The sequence below is a fragment of the Panthera tigris genome, chromosome X (assembly GCF_018350195.1).
Source record: "Panthera tigris isolate Pti1 chromosome X, P.tigris_Pti1_mat1.1, whole genome shotgun sequence".
NCBI classification, from domain to species: domain Eukaryota; kingdom Metazoa; phylum Chordata; class Mammalia; order Carnivora; family Felidae; genus Panthera; species Panthera tigris.
The window spans coordinates 19,720,500-19,737,656 of record NC_056677.1 but is presented as its reverse complement, the minus strand read 5'-3'; the positions used below and the strand labels follow the sequence as shown (position 1 = coordinate 19,737,656).

Here is a 17,157-nt window from a genome sequence, read left to right as displayed (position 1 = left end):
CTTTTGTAGCAACGTGGATGGAACTGGAGAGTGTTATGCTAAGTGAAATGAGTCATACAGAGAAAGACAGATACCATATGTTTTCACTGTTATGTGGATCCTGAGAAACTTAACAGAGGACCATGGGGGAGGGGAAGGGGGAAAAAAAAGTTAGAGAGGGAGGGATGCAAACTTTAAGAGACTCTTAAAAACTGAGAATAAACTGAAGGTTGATAAGGAGTGGGAGGGTGGGGGGGGGTGATGGGTATTGAGAAGGGCACCTGTTGGGATGAGCACTGGGTGTTGTATGGATACCAATTTGACAATGAATTTCACATTAAAAAAAGAGAGAGAGAGAAAGGAAAGTACTTAGCAAAAGCATCATAGCATGAACAGACCAGTGAAAGAAACCAGAAAGTTCAGAGCCTCTGTTTGCTCATCTGTGAAATGAATCAGGAAGCCAGACATGAGCCCCTCTGTGGCAGCCAGTGCTGTTTTCAGTTTTGTGGGTCCAGCAGTTAGCAGAGTTTCTCTCATAGCAAAGGCACCTGATATGTGTGTGGATCTTGAACAAACATGACATGTGGAGGAGATGGTTTGGAGGTTTGCCTACCCAGAGGCAAAGTTGATGTTAGTGAACTGGGACCCTCCTTCAGGAAGCTGGGGCTCAGCTCAGAACTACCCTGAGAGAGGCACATGTTTCTCCCAGGGCGTGGACCTAAGTCCTCTGAGAACGCAGCAAGAAAGGGATGTCTTGTTTACGTACCTCCCTTCTGTTCTGGACACATGGCCCTAGTTGCCTCTAGCACAAGATTGATTTGGGTTGGTCACTCAGGGAACTCTCCTGCCTGCAAGTGAGCAACAGGGCCATTGATACAGTGGGACCTGGCCAGCTTCCATGGGTGCCTTTAATTAAAATGATATATGTTAACTAGCCAGGTATGTGTGATAATGTGAGTCAGGAGGACAGATAAACATCGTCCCCTTTAATTTCTTGGAAAACTTTCTTAGCCTTTTTATAAAGCATTTAGTTATGAAACTGGAAAATTCAATTTGAATAATTTAGTGTCTTTTTCTCTAAGGGAAGAACTCTCTCACATGTCATTTCCTCTCTGTGGCTTTCCAGGCCACTATCCTGTCACCTTACCCAAACTCCTTCAATATTCCGTTTCAGCAGAATGCATTACTTACTGCTTCCTCTGAGACCTTATGGGGCATTATTCACTGGAGCAATTATCACAGTGCATTTGATTACACTTATGTTTTTTCTCTCTGGGCAGTGAATTCCTGGAGGTCAGGAACCCTACCTATTTGATCTTTGTAGCCTTAGCACCCAGCACAGCACTTGGCATATAGGAGTTGCTCAATAAATGCATTAGATTAATATATTGGCTCTATTGATTATTTTGTATTTAAAATTTTTTGTAATTAAAAAAATTTTTTAATGTTTACTTATTTTTGAGAGAGAGAGAGAGAGAGAGAGAGAGAGGCAGAGTGTGAGTGGGGGAGGGGCAGAGAAAGAGAGGGAGTCACAGAAACTGAAAAAAGCTCCAGGCTCTGAGCTGTCAGCACAAGCCGATGTGGGGCTTGAACTCAGGAATGGCAACATCACGACGTAGGCCGAAGTCGGCTGCCCAACCAAATGAGCCACCCAGGCTCCCCTTTAAAAAATTGTTTTTTAATGTTTATTTATTTTTGAGAGAGAGAGAGAGAGAGAGAGAGACGCAGAGCATGAGCAGGGGAGGGGCAGAGAGAGAGGGAGACACAGAATTCGAAGCAGGCTCCAGGCTCTGAGCTGTCAGCACAGAACCTGATGCCGGGCTCGAACTCACAAACTGTGAGATCATGACCTGAGCCAAAGTCAGCCGTTCAACCGACTGAGCCAGGCACCCCCGACTGTGTTGATTATTTTTTTAAGTTTTTATTTAAATTCCAGTTAGTTAACATATATATAATATTAGTTTCAGATGTACAATATAGTGATTCAAAACTTCCACACAACACCTGGTGCTCATCACCAGTGCCCTCCTTAATCCCTATCCTGTATTTAACCCAATACTCCCTTCTATTAATCATCAGTTTGTTCTCTCTCTCTCTCTCTCTCTCTCTCTGTCTCTCTCTCTCAAAAATAAATAAACATTAAAAAATTTAATAAAAAATAAAAAGTTTTAGTGTTTATTCATTTTTGAGAGAGAGAGACAGAGAGCGAGAGGGGGAGGGGCAGAGAGAGAGGGAGACACAGAATCCCAAGCAGGTTCCAGGCTCTGAGCTGTCAGCACAGAGCCCGTCGCAGGGCTTGAACTCATGAACCGTGAGATCATGTTCTGAGCCAAGTCGGATGCTCAACCAACTGAACAACCCAGGCACCCTGAGATTCTCTTTTTAAATGTTTATTTGTTTTCGAAAGAGAGAGGGGTAGAGAGAGAAAGGGCGAGAGAGAATCCCAAGCAGGCTCTGCACTGTCAGTGTGGAGCCTGACATGGGGCTCCAACTCACGAATTGTGAGATCATGACCTGAGCTGAAATCAAGAGTCAGACACGATCCACTGACTGAGCCACCCCGGTGCCCCCTAAGAGACTCTTAACGATAGAGCACAAACTGAGGGTTGATGGAGGGAGGTGGATGAGGGGTGGCTATACGGGTGATGGGTGTTAAGGAGGGCACTTGTTATGATGAGCTCTGGGTGTTGTATGTAAGTGCTGAACCACTGAATTGTATTGAAATCAATATAGCCCTGTATGTTAACTAACTAGAATTTAAATAAAAATGTGAAGGAAAAAAGGTCACACTAAAAAATTATTCTATTGCTGAGTAACAGATTACCACAAGCATGGTAGCTTACACAGCAGACATTTATTATCTAAAAATTTCTGTGGTGAAGAGTTTGGTCATGGCTTAGCCTGGCTGCACTCAAGGTGTCAGCCAGGGCTGGGGTCTCATCTGAGGTTCTGGGTCCTCTTCCAAGCTCAAGTGGTTGTAGAATTCATTTTCTTGCAGATGTAGAACTCATGGTATCTTGCTTCTTCAAAGGCCAGTGGGAGACTCTCTATCACCGAGGAAGGCTGGGCTCCTCTTTTAAGGACTAACTTGATTAGGTCAGGATACTCTTCTTTTTGATTAACCGAGAGTCACACTGATTGGGACCTTAATTAAATCTGCAAAATGCCTTTATGTTCACTTTATACCATAACCCAATCATGGGACATCCCATAACCCAATATGATGACATCCATCGTATTCACAGGTCCTGCCCACACTGAAGAAAAGTGACATGGATACAAGACCTAGATATCAGGGAGTGGGAATCTTGGGATTCTGCCTGCTGCAAGCCCTGAATGAGAGGCCTCTGAATGGCTCTGTGCCTCTCTTAGGGAAAATAGGTAAGTCTGAAAGCCAAAGGCTAGAAGCAGGAGTGACCTCAATTACTATTACCTCTAATGACCTACTGGGGGAATTTATGCTTCCTGAATCTGCAACTCTGGGCTCTGCGGAGTTTGAGGTTTTGTTCCACATAGGGTCACGCCCTTGCCAATGGGCACAGCAAGGGGCCCATTGAACTATAAGTATGGCTGCTGCCAGGGCTCTGGATTCCTGTGGCCAAGGAGTCACCATCTTGGCAGGGGTAATCGCCCTTAATTAGCTGGAGGATGTAAGGTTGCTGCTACACAATGCGGTGGGGAGGAATGTATGTGGAACTCAGGTGTGTGTGTGTGTGTGTGTGTGTGTGTGTGTGTGTGTGTTTATATTATTTATATTTATATTGGGTTTTTTTTTTTCGTGAGTGCAATAGGCAGAATCAAGTCCTCCCAAAAATGTCCCCAGCCAACTTCCCAGAATGTGTTAATATCTTAGGTTACATGGCAAAGAAGAATTAAGGCTGCAGATGGAAGTAAAATTGCTAATCAGCTGACATTAAGATAGGGAGATTATCTGGGGCACCTGGGTGGCTCACTCGATTAAGCGTCCACCTTTGGCTCAGGTCATGATCTCATGGTTTGTGGGTTCGAGCCCCGCGTCGGGCTCTATGCTGACAGTGAGGAGCCTGGAGCCTGCTTCAAATTCCGTGTCCCCCTCTCTCTCTGCCCGTACCCCACTCACACCCTGTCTCTCTCTCTCTCTTTCTCTAAAAAAATAAACATTAAAAAAAGATAGGAAGATTATCTTGGACTATCCTGGTGGGCCCAGTGTAATCACATGGGTCATTAAAGGTGGAAGAGAGAGTATCACAAGGTGATGTGACTCGAAGAAAGGCACAGAGAGGTGCATTATTGCTGGCTTCAAATAGGGTGGAAAGGGGCCATGGGCCAAGCGGTAGAAGTGGCCTCCAGAAGCTGAAAGGAACAAGAAAATGGATTCTCTTTTAGAGCCTCCAGGAATAGCCCAGTGAAACCTGTGTCAGACTTCTGACTTTCAGAACTGTAAGAGAATAAAGTTGTGTTGTTTTAAGCCACTAAGTTTCTGGTAAATTTGTTATAGCAGCCATAGGAAACTAATATCGTGGGTGAGGAAAAACTGTCCAGAAGTAATTCACTCTTGTTGTATCAGGAGTACTTTGCATCCTGGTCCAGGACTGTGCCTTATTCGTGTCTGTATTGTTAGTCTCTTAAATGTCAGTGAATCTCTATGGGTGTCTGTGGTGTTGAAGGAGGAAGTGAGGAGGCACGAGGGGAGGAGACGAAATGGTGGCGGTGACAGTATTAGAGAGGAGGCAGGAAGCCCAAGAGTTGGTGGGGACTGAATCTAATGTCGGTTCTCTGCAGTGTGGGCTGGCTTTTTGGAATGCAGAGAATTTGCAGGTCAGTGGCAGGCCTGGGGAGGCAGTGCCCCCAAGCAGCTTGGTCTTGGTGGAGCTCTTGGTTCAGGAATGATTCAACAGTATTCTGAGCTTCCTGGATATGCCCCATCAACAGAGGACCCTTCTCTAATTCCCTCTCATCCACTCCGTCACCTGCCACCCAGAGTGTTTCTCAACCTTTATAGTCCCAGACAGGAAGCCACAGACTTCAGTTAGAGAGAGACAGAGCAGCTCTGATCACTGAACTCTTTAATTTGAGCTTCCTGTGAGCGACACTGTTTCTCTGAGGTCCCAACACTAAATCTCGGTACTGTTGGGCACCCCGAATATGCCCTCTAACAGCAGCCTTGGCCGGAGGCATTTACTCTAGTACTTTAGAGCAGAGTGCTCTCAGTGTGTGTGCGTGCGTGTGTGTGTGTGTGTGTGTGTGTATCTATCTCTACTTTGTATCTGTCTGTCTGTATCTGTATCTGTATCTGTATCTGTATCTGTATCTCTGTCTCTATCTCTATCTATCTCTATGTCTGTCTCTCTGTCACTATGTATCCCCTCAGGGAAGTATTGCGAGTACTGCCAGGGCCAGGGTGAGGGAGATAGAGCAGCCTGAGCAATACATGGGGAGTGAGGGATTGTGGGTAATAGTAGGACCTAGAGGAGGAAATGGCAACTTTGAAGAGACTTTTAGGAGTAAAATAATTCTTTCTTCCCTCCACAGATGAGGCCAAACAGAAGCCGTATGTGGTGACCTGTGCGATGCGCTAGTTACTTATATAAACTGAACGAAGCAGTCTAACAATCCTGTAAATATCACACATAAAGATGAACCAGCTAGTGTCATGTCTGTATTTCTAAAGATAAAGTAAATCAGTACTACTGGCACCATCCGGTTTTTGTGTGGTCCCATCTCCAAAAAGCACGAAATACGAATTTATACCCAAAACCGTGTTTTATGAATTCAAATCACCAGCATGATTTTAGCATGTATGAAATGTACAAATCCTTACTGTAAAGTAAGTTTTGAAAGCTTGCATGTATGGTGAAGCATGAGCTTTTGCAAAGAGAGTGAAATATGTTTACAGCTTTGTTGCCTTCATGGTTATGTGTCCCGGTGCAGCTATAATTGTGTCACAGGTACTTGTTGCCTTTCCTTGCCCCAGGAGCAGCAGAATTAGCTTCTACACTGGCCCGGCGAAACAGGCTACCCTGAGGACTAACAGGAGGCTCTATTTCCCAGCTGGGATGGTAGCCCCTGAGGTGGGGTTAAGGTGGGTGGGCAAGAGAATGGAGGGAAATAGGGTGCAGAGTGAGGAATAAATGGAAGAGAACTGAGTCTTTTGGCACAAGTGGATTAAATGGCAGAGACGGTGGGCATGACAGGGTGAAGAATGAACAGAAGGTTAGGTATTGGTAGGAGAGACACCATTGAAATTGTACTGTTTAAGCCCTCTTTTATTGAAAGAGGCACTTTTATTGAAGATGACACCCTGAAATGAAGACGTCCTATCCTAAGGAGGCCCTTTGATCCCATGTCACTAATAGTATGACATATTTTAAATATTTGCTATTTAAAAAAAAGTTTATTTATTTGAGAGAGAGATAATCCTAAGTAGGCTGTGCACTGCCAGCACAGAGCCTGACATGGAGCTCCAACCCACAAACTGTGAGATCATGACCTGAGCTGGAATCAAGAGTCAGATGCTTAACCAACTGAGCCCCCCAGGCGCCCCAAATATTAAGCAAGAGGAAATTTGTTAGAGGAAAAGGAGAGCATTAAAGACAAGAAAGTTTCCACACTTTTTTTTTTAATGCTTATTTATTTTTGAGACAGTGTGAGAGACAGAGTGCAAGCAGTGGAGGGGCAGACAGAGGAAGACACAGAATCCAAAGCAGGCTCCAGGCTCTGAGCTGTCAGCCCAGAGCCCGACACGGGGCTCGAACTCACGAACCGTGAGATCATGACCTGAGCCAAAGTTGGACACTTAACCGACTGAGCCACTCAGGCGCCCCTCAACACTTGGATTTGATGAGCAGTCATAAAAGTGGAACTGAGGAAAGGTAGGGAAATTGATAAAAATCACTGTTCCAAAATCGCCTAGCCTGAGTTTTGCTTCCGTTGGCACAAGCAGGTATATTACTAAGCACTTTCATGTAACAGCTCTCTAGTCTTTCCAGGTTTTTCTTTAGGGTTTGTGAGGGAAACCCCTTTCCATTGTTTACTCCTCTGCCTCCCAATTTTGGATCCTTTTGTGTAATCTCTCTCTCTCTGTCTATATATATATATATGTATATATAAGGAACTAAACTAATTTTTAAAAAGTAATTTCTGGATCCTAATTGAAATTGTAGCAAGAATCAGTGTTGGAAAGTCAATGACATAGTTTTCCAAAAACATATTCTACCTAAATTAGTCATCTAAAAGTTTACATGGTTTAATAGTCCAAGGAAAGATGGTTACTAGATACTTTTCACTCATTACTTGATGGAGAAGACGTTTAATTTTTTAAATGTTTATTTATTTATTTATTTTTGGTGGGGGAAGGGGCAGAGAGAAATCCAAGCAGGCTCTGCACTGCCAGCACAGAGCCTGACATGGGGCTTGATCTCACAAACCGTGAGATCATGATCTGAGCTGAAATCAAGAGTCAGTCCCTTTGCCGACAGAGCCGCCCAGGTGCCCTGAGCAGACAACGTTTTAAGTTTTTTTTACCCGATTTTATTCTTCTACTTGCAATAATGACCTTACTAATATCTTATGTATCTGTCAATGCCTTTTATTTTAATGATACGTTTGATACTATATCTGTTACCCTGATACCAAATCAAAATAGAAGTAATGGGACACAACAGGAAACGAAAAGGTGGGGTGGAGAATCTGTTACTTAAGGACAGTGATCTCACCACTATACAACTGTTGCATGTTTCTTGGTCTGATTTTTGACCACTTCGCCTTCTATTCCTGCCACCCCGAATTTGGTACAACATATATGCTTTACAACAATACACATACAGAAATCAGGGTTGCTAAGCTGTTTTAAGATTTTTATTCATCAGCCATGTGAGAAAATTGTAGACATGTGAATGAATGCTGGGTGGGCTGGGTTTAGCAGGAGTTCTGTCAGGTCAGAATTGAGGTAAGTGGGTTAAGTGATGGGATCATGTTTTTCTTGTTTAAGTTATATCTGTAGTGGGCATCTGTGGGTTTGGTTGCTCAGTACTCCTTTTCTAAGAAGTGCTCCATTTCCTTATCTATGTGGTTACTGTTGGAAATAGCCATGTTAGTAGATTGTGATCTAGCACTTGGCCATGGGTCTCAGTGAGGGGATTCCTGGTGAGCCACATGGGCCAATCATATGATCTTGCCCTGCTGCCACAGTTGACCTGTTCAGCGGTGTGTACCTGATGCCACTTGGGCCAGTGAATCTCTTCTCAGGACCTTTTTTTAAATTGAAGTATAACTGACATAAAATGTTATATTGGTTTCAGATGTATGACGTATTGATTCAGCAATCCTGTACATTACTCAGATGTTCAGCATGATAAGTGTAGTCCACCATCTGTCACCATACAAAGTTCTTAAACTAGAATTGACTATATTTCTTATGCTGTGCTTTTTCATCTCCATGACATACTTATTTTATAACTGGAAGTTTATACCTCTCAATCCCCTTTCTTCTCAGGAATTTTTGTACTTGGGATACAGAAATTTGGGTCAGTCTCCATGTGGCTATGGTTATAAGATGTAAAGTTCAGGAATTTCTTTTGCTATGTGGAGAAAGACATTATACAGAGAAAAATGAATGAGGCCAGTGTGCAAAGGAAAGCTAAGATAGAGATCAAGAGAAGGCATCTTCATGGCATCTAGTCCCTGGTTTCAGCTGTTCTGGTTCAAATCAACACCATTTATATGCTGATGAGAATGTGTCTGGCTGGAAGGTGATGTGACTGCACAAAAATCATGAGCTGTCCCTATCCATTGTTATACCATGTTTGTAACCTGAAAAATTCTCTTGAATTTAATTTTTCTCTCTGAGCCTGACATTGCATTAATGGAAAGTTCAAGTAAAAAGAAGACAAAATAGTGCAATTCAATAAAATATTTATTGTACTATGTTAGGTGTGGTAGAGTGTTAAAAAGTATAGGTGACACAAATCACAACAACACCAAAAGGTATTATCACTGAAAAGGTACAGACACTATGAACAAAAATGAAGGAGATCCCTGCAGGCTGAAAGGAGAGTCTTCTGGATGTGGGGCTGATAAAAGGGACAGGTAGGTGGAGAGGAAAGACAAAGCCAAAGACCATGTTCCATTTGTAATTTATAACGTGATTTTTCTTTTGAAAAGCCAGCTTAATAAAAATCGACATTTTTACTAAGCATGGTGTACCATAAAAGCATACAATATGGATCTTGCCTCCTAGGAAATAAACACCTTCAGGGGCAATGCAAGACTTTTGTATATTTTGGAAAGATCCTCTCTCATTACCTTGTTTTGTTTCTTTAGACTGCTTTATCACGTTTGAAATTACGTTATTTGCTAACTTGCTGACTTATTTTCCTTCAAAGCTAAGCTCCCTAAGGGCAGGGATTTTTGTCTATTTTGTTGCATGCCCAGCATCTACAACAGCGTCTGGCGCACTGCAAACGGTTTAATAAAAATTCCTTGAATGAAATGGAGAATCAGGTCGTAGGGTAAAATCATGAAAACTCTGGCTTTAAATATTTCTGGGCCAGCCAAAATCTCCAACTTTCAAACACTAGGGGGCAGCCTAAGATTAGAATAGAAATGTTTTTCCATTTAGGTCAGAGGTTCCTAACTTGGCTTATGTAAAGCATCACCTCAGGGCGCCTTTAGACGTTCTGAAGACCCTGTCGGACCCCTGACTAACTAAATAGGAATCCCCAGAGGGTGGGGCTCAGGGATCACTACTCCGTAAGGCTGCCCAGAAGATTCCGACGTGCAGCTAAGCGCAAGAACCACAGACTGGGATCCGAGGCGTGGGGGTCAAGGTGGCGCGACCTTCGGCGAAGCGTGATAACGGACACAAGCTCCGAGGATCCCTCGCCTCCACGCCGCTCCCTGGCCGTGCTGTGTGGGGCCTTTAATCAACAATGGCGGGGATAGGCCTGTCCTGTGGGCAGCAACACGCCCGGCGCTGCCGATCCAGTGGGAATCCCCTCAGAGACAGGCTCCCGGCCAATGAGCGAGGCTGCAGGAGCTCGGAGCCCACCCGGCTCCGCAGAGAGGCCTTGCCCCCGGCCAGCAAGGCCCCGCCTCTGGGCTGGAAGGCCCCGCCCCTGGGCGGCTGCCCCCGCGAGAGTGCGGCCGTGAAGGGGGAGGAGGTCTGGTCCCGCGCTCGCGCTCGCCTTACTCTCGACTTCCCTCCGCCAGCTGTCTCGCGTGGCCCGGGTCTCTGGTCGCGCGCGCGGCCTCAGGGCAAGATGAGGCGGGCGGCGCTGCGGTAAGTAGCAGGGGTCCGGCGTGGCCCTTTCGGGAGGGTCGCCGGCGCCCGCCCTCCGCGCTGCTAGCGGGTCCGGGCGCTAGGAACCGGCCGCCGGCTGGCGAGACTGACGCAGTGGTTTGGGGGGGGGGGGGAAATGGGGCCGGGTGGGAAGGGGCGCCCGCCTTCCGCTACGACGCCTGGACGCGTGCCTTCTGCCCCCGAGTGAAGCACCGCGACCCCCACTCCTGGAGCGGAGTTTGATATTAAAAGCGAAGCGGCACTTGGAGGAAGTTGGGTGTTCCCTGAAATTCCTTTCTCTTTGCTCATCACGGGTGTGGTTTGGGGGTAGCCGCTTGTGAGAGAGCTGGCGTTTAGCACTCCACCTTACTTCACAGCTCTTTACCCTCCTTGGGAGAGCACTTTTAGGGTTAAGTGCTTGACCCACTTGGACTCCGGGTTAAGTGTGTTGTAATGTGGGGAGAGATTGCGGGGCACCTCTTGGGCTGCCGGGACCTCAGTCAGGACTGTGCGCCTAGGTGCCGGAGTCCAGCTCCAGCAGGTCCAGGGATTCCCGAAGGATGAACGGCGTGGGCGAAAAAGTGAAAATAGAACAAAACTAAAATAAAAAACAAAAAAATGGGCACGGACAACAGCAGTGTGTTGAACTGGCCGATTTATTGTAGCAAACGTGGCATTATATATGCGAGTGATTTCCTTGTAACATACGTCGTCTATGTTTTTTAACATTACCTAATTTTGAAAATGTTCCTATGTGTCATCAACCTTTAAGAAAGAACATGGCGATTTTCCCCTAATTTTCCCGCATACCCTTTGATTATTAATTTCTTACATTATTCCATTATGCATCTGCATTTGTCTATAATTATCTATAGTCTATAAAGCATTTGCTTTGCCGTTCTCATGAAAGGCCCTCCATTTCTCAACACCTCAAGTGGAACAGTTACAGGGACATGACCTCCTAACCACATGAGACCGAGGCAAGGTGGTGTCTCGGTCCGAGGTGCCAGGAGGGGGCCAAAAACGCCTTAGAAACCCTTGCCTCACACATTCTCAGACAGTGCACCTAGGAATTAATTAACCATTCTGTACCGAAACCGACTAGGTTTCAGTCATCATCTGGAATGCCTCCCGGGGGGCCAGGTGGGCCTAGGGGTTGAAGTCACCTGTGCCCAGAGATACACTCCTTAGTTGCCGGAGTGAGGCTTTCAAATCCACGTCTCTCCTTTGCTGGCTGCCTTTGCTGGCAAAGGCATGAGGCTATCCTTCCTGTAAGTAGAGGAGTCTCCATAGGGGATGGCAAGGGCTAAACATAAGGCCGCACAATTTCTGGCGGAACCTTATTTTCTTTCCTAATGGTTTTTTCTCCAGAGGGCCTGTCGAGGGCAATTCCCCAGCAGACACTACCCCAGGTAGTTTTAAGGCCGAATTACCTAAAAGTGGGAGGACAAGAAGCTTCGCTGTCGGTGGGCCGCCTGGCAGTCACCAATCCGTCCACAGCCCGGGCCTTGCCGCTCAGGCTGGGATAGCTTGGCTTCCAGCACCTAGGACTTTTGGTGCTGATTTGAACTTTACCTTGAATGAGCAGCAAGGCCCTGTAAGGTGAGGTGGGGGGTTGATTAGGCTACTTGGACAAGGAGGATGCCTTTTTCTGTGTGTCACCTCCCAGCTTGCCCAGTTAAGGCCTCGGGACTTAGACTCTAGGACAAGTCTGGCTCTCCCCCAAACCTTTTCAGCTGAGCACTCCAGCTGTCTCCAGCTTCTTTCTGCCTGGCTGGGCCCGCAGGGGCCTCACCCCTGTTCCAGCTTCTGGAATCATGCTACAGGTGCGCCATCTCTCCTTGTGTGCCCATACTGGTTCTGAATGACTGATCTCTGTCATTTGTCTTAGGGGTCCTGGATCTCCCTCACTATTCCTGTGGATCTTGCTATCAGCTGAAAAAGGTTCTCTGTCTCTCTCTTGTGTATAGCACTTAAAAATAAAAGCTTTATTAGCACTGTTTAGACAGAGTGAAAGTCATTATGGGAAGGGCCACAGTTGACTTTAGCTTACATTGGACATGATGTGAAGGGCCTTCTACAAAGCTCCATGATCTTGCCATGTGCCTTTTCCCAGGAAGACTTTCTTGATCTCCTCTCCCCCAGTTTGGAAGTCTTTTTCTTTGTACTAATAACTCTTATAAACCTGCTTTCCTTTCTTGTGAGTCCTGTTGAACCTTAAGCAGGTACTCTGTTAGTTGTTTAGTGAGGCAAAGAGTTCATAAATGAATACAGACTGTTCAAGATGATTAGGTTATTTGACTAGTGTGCAGTCTTTGTAGCTTATTTTTCCAGACTCAGGAAAGAGTCACTGAATTCATTTAGTTTCTAAATTGAGGCATTTCCCCGGGGTGGAGGGCCTATGAATGGCATTGCCTGCTACTGTACTGGAAACTCTTCCCAGACACCTACCCTAAGCTTGGGACCCAGAACAGAGCTAAGACCCTTCTTTTCACACCTTAGGTGACTTCTGTGACTTCTTAGGCAAGCCATGAAGAGATTGGGCTCTTTGGTCTCCTTTCATTGGAAAGTTTTAATCATGGAGTCCTACGGCCTGAGTGTCCCAAGGCCTCTTGACGGTTTCTTCTAAAGGCCTAGGGATTTTGCTGTAAAACTCCCTAGGTCTTATCAGGGAATAAGCCAGTAACCCTGTGGTACTGAGGTGTTGGGTAGTGATTAAACCCTTCTTCCTCTCCCTCCACCTCAGCGCTGTATATGTAAAAGGGAAGTAGCCTGAGATTGTGAAAAGAGCAGCTTGCCTGCAGATGTGTTCGTGTGTGCATGTGTGAATGTGAACTTCTTTATCCTTATGACAGTCCCTTAGGATAGGTACTATAATTACCCCGTTTTACAGATGAAGAAAGTTTTGGCGGGGGGGGGGGTGGGGGGGTGGGCGGCATAGTGGAGTTAGTCCTTGCTTGTCCCGGCATGAGGTAGTAAGAATTTACTAATAACTTGAACTAGAATGAGTAATAGTATCTGGAGTTCTTGACCTTGTCAGTGCCTTGCCTTCTTCAGCTGTGCATTCAGATTACTTTGTCAATTTCTGATATTATATATGTGTTATCCATGATATGATGGTGGTTAGGAGTCAACACTTAAGATTAACAGTGAACCAAAACCAACTTAAACAACTTGTTTTGGCAGACTAGGTTAGGTGCATTTGGGTAAATCGTTTTTATTTTGTTTGGGGATTAGGAAATTTCTGCCCACAATAAATACTCTGAGTCTGGAAAGGGTTAATTCTGTTTTCAAAGTTTATTAACTTATAATTGGATTTAGCTTATTTATTGAGGAAATATGGTGTGATAATAAAGAACAAAATAAATGTTCATAATTAATTTACTCAGCTGTTTACCAAATTGATTCAGGGCTTCTGAAGCTAATAAAAAAGCAAGAATAAATCCATTAAACCTGGTTGATATCTTTTATTTATTTTGTAGATTGTTAGCTAGTTGGTCTCTTCTCTCATGAAATGTTTACTCTAGTTAGATGATTTATGGAGTAGCCTCATATGCAAATATATAGACCCTGGAGAAACAAGTACAGATCCTTACAAGAAAGTGTATACTGAGGGTGTGGAATGGTTAAGTGTTTTGGGAGGAGGGGCTGGTTTTGGGGGTTGCCGGGACGCCATAGAACCTACTCTAGTGTTTTTTATCTTGTTTTGTAGGCTTTGTACCACCTTGGGCAAGGGGCTGCGTGCTTCTGGCAGAGGACTCACTCAAGGATCCGAGAATCCCGAGAAACAGAGAGTCCTCCACATGCATGAAGGCAAGCATGGGTGTTTGTGTTTTAGGTCCACGTGGTGAAAAACCCTGTCTTATTTGGGAGGCATACAGATAGGTACTTTAGGGCGAATGAGACATACTAAACGTAGATTTTTCCATAAACTTCTCATTTATAAGATGGTCAGAATAACTTTGGGTAGAGACCACATTCAGAATTTGAGCTTTGGTTCCTAGGAGCCTGGGAGACAGCTCTTTTAATTAAATGGCTTCCACTTTCTTTGTGTTGGTACTGAAGGGGAAAGCAGAGAAAAAAGAGACCTGTTGCATAAGAGATGGACCCTTCAGTTGCAGCAACTAAATGCTCCTGATCTATAGTTTTGTTAGAGGGACAGTTAATCCATGCTCAGTTGAAGTTAATTTCAATTTCTAGTCTGATATGCAAACTATGGCTGTCTATATCAGTTTAGGAGTATTCATTATGAACAAAATTGTGGCTTCAAAAGGTACAAATTATATATATACGTACACATGTATATACATACGCATATACATATATATAATTAAAATTTCTTTAAAATTTTTTTATGTTTATTTATTTTTGACAGAGAGAGAGAGAGGGGCAGGCAGAGCGTGAGTGGGGAGGGGCAGAGAGAGAGGGAGACACAGAATCTGAAGCAGGCTCCAGGCTCTGTGCTGACAGCACAGAGCCTGTTGTGGAGCTCCAATTCACGAACCATGAAATCATGACCTGAGCCGAAGCCGGATACTTTAGCCGACTGAGCCACCCAGGTGTCCCAAATATTTAATTAAAATTTCTACTTCTTGGCCCTCACTACCCCCTTTATTCATACTCTGACTAAACTAGTAATAATCATTATATGTCAGTGAGCGTCGGTAGTCTGTGTACTACTTGGCATACTTCCTGTCCATTCTTTTATTCAAGGAACTCAGGAGGGAAAAAAGTCAGAAATAAGACACATTTACTAGTGGTTACAGGCATACCTTGGAGATATTGCAGGTTTGGTTCCAGACCCCTGCAATAAAGTGAATACAGTGAGTGAAATCAATTTTTTTGTTTCCCTGTGCATTTATTTATTTATTTTTTTTTTAATTTTTTTTTCAACGTTTTTTATTTATTTTTGGGACAGAGAGAGACAGAGCATGAACGGGGGAGGGGCAGAGAGAGAGGGAGACACAGAATCGGAAACAGGCTCCAGGCTCCGAGCCATCAGGCCAGAGCCTGACGCGGGGCTCGAACTCACGGACCGCGAGATCGTGACCTGGCTGAAGTCGGACGCTTAACCGACTGCGCCACCCAGGCGCCCCTCCCTGTGCATTTAAAAGTTAGGCTTACGCTACACCGTAGTCTATTAAATGTGCAATAGGACTATGTCTAAAAACACAGTGTACGTATCAAAACAGTTTAAATAGTACCACCAAAGCTCACTGATCACGGATCACCTTAACAAATATAATAATAACGAAAGAGTTTGAAATATTGTAAGAATTACCAAAATGTGACACAGAGACATGAAGTGAGCAAATGCTGTTGGAAAAATGGCGGTGATGCAGTGTGGCCACAACCTTCCAATTTGTACAAAACATACTTTCATGGAGCACAGTGAATACAATAAAATGAGGTATGCCCATATATTCTGCAGTTCTCTCTGATTTAGTTGTAATTAGAGTTTGTACCAAATTTGTGGTGTATAACAATTATTTGATAGAAAAATCAACTATTTTTTCATTAAAGTTTAAGTGCATGTTATCTAACCATATTTGGTTTTGATCACTTAGCCATTGAAGGACGAAGTATTGCTACAGTTAATTTCCCATAACTGGAATATATACTTTTAAGTCCTATCTAAATGCTAGGAAAAAAACATGACATCAACATGTGAAATCCTAAGACTTATTTTTTAGTCTTGAATTTCTACTGCTTATCTAATTTATTTTCCTTTTATCCATATAGCATGTTCACCTATACATGTGAATCACGGTGTGTGTGGTAATTAGTATCGACTTTTTCTTTAAGTGCTTAAGCTTCTTTGCATTAATTCATTCTTGCACTTTTTGGGCATTAACTAACATTAAATTACGTTCTTTGCTTTTCCTTGATTTACATCTTTGCTTCACTTTTGTGGCTTAAACTTTTCTAACAATTAGGATAGTATAAATATATGAAAGATCAGTTGGAATGAGACTCCTATTTGAGTATCACTGTCAGTCCCTGCACTAATCAATCTGCTCTACCAACTGCCTATAAGAAGCTAGGTGAGGATTTTGGTCATAATATCTCCATCATAAAGGGTCTCCTACTGACACTGATACTACCCCACCCGATGAATAATTGGAGTTACCCTGTTTTGTTTGTGTATGTAAATCCCAGTGATTGGCACAGAGTATTCTTTTTCTCACTAAGGAGACAGTTAGTTGTTTCACGTTTTTGGGAAGCACAGGTTTGATCCCTTCCTTGAGCTGTTTGTTGTGGCATTAAATGGAAATTAATGGATCTTTAAAGCTTTTGAGTGCATGGGTCGCTTTTTATAGTTCTTCAACTCATATCCATAATCCAGTTCTAGTATTTTTGTTTCCTGGAATGACCTCTTTATTTTTGTTTCAGTTCGTGATAAGTTGCGGGAGATAGTAGGAGTCTCCACAAACTGGAGGTAAGCACGCTTGTGCTCATTCATCCTTTCACCTTTAAAGTGGTATGCTAGGCTGTATTTAGGCTCAGCTGATGGTCTCATTGTAGGCGTGGAGGGAGCCCTGTGTTTGGAAATGGGTTGAGAGGGTTTTTTTTACTTGCGGGGAAGACCAACATTCCAACATACTCATCATTTGATGTATTCTTGTCATAAAATAAAGTCATTTACCTGTACTCTACATTTTTCAAAGTGCATTCAAGTATATTACCTCAATGATTCTCTACAAAACTTGTGACATGCTTATGGCATATGTTTCTATCCCTTTTTTACATATGATGAAACTGAAACTCAGAGGGAGAATGAATGAATTAAGGATCAGGGTTTGGGAATTAAAACTCAAGTTTCTTGGTTTTTCTATTTGATGCAGCCTGGCTCCTTTATTACTTCTTGTCACTTCACAATTAACCTGATCTCTCAGTATTTCCCTGCTGTGAAATAGGAT

General features: G+C 43.9%; 1 protein-coding gene across 5 annotated transcripts in view; it reads left to right on the top strand.

Moving 5' to 3' along the window:
• Positions 1–17,157, top strand: part of ACOT9 (acyl-CoA thioesterase 9) — a 44,821-nt gene that overhangs the window by 5,440 nt on the left and 22,224 nt on the right. The window contains exons 2-5 of one of the 5 annotated variants that reach the window (XM_042974011.1): positions 3,225–3,360; positions 13,950–14,050; positions 15,980–16,006; positions 16,631–16,676. In XM_042974011.1, the coding sequence (XP_042829945.1) occupies positions 14,041–14,050; positions 15,980–16,006; positions 16,631–16,676 (83 nt within the window). In that variant the 5' untranslated portion in view covers positions 3,225–3,360; positions 13,950–14,040. Of the gene's footprint in view, positions 1–3,224; positions 3,361–6,712; positions 6,831–10,086; positions 10,238–13,949; positions 14,051–15,979; positions 16,007–16,630; positions 16,677–17,157 lie in introns of those variants that run through there. The other 4 variants (XM_042974007.1, XM_042974008.1, XM_042974009.1 and 1 more) reach the window with 4 other exon arrangements.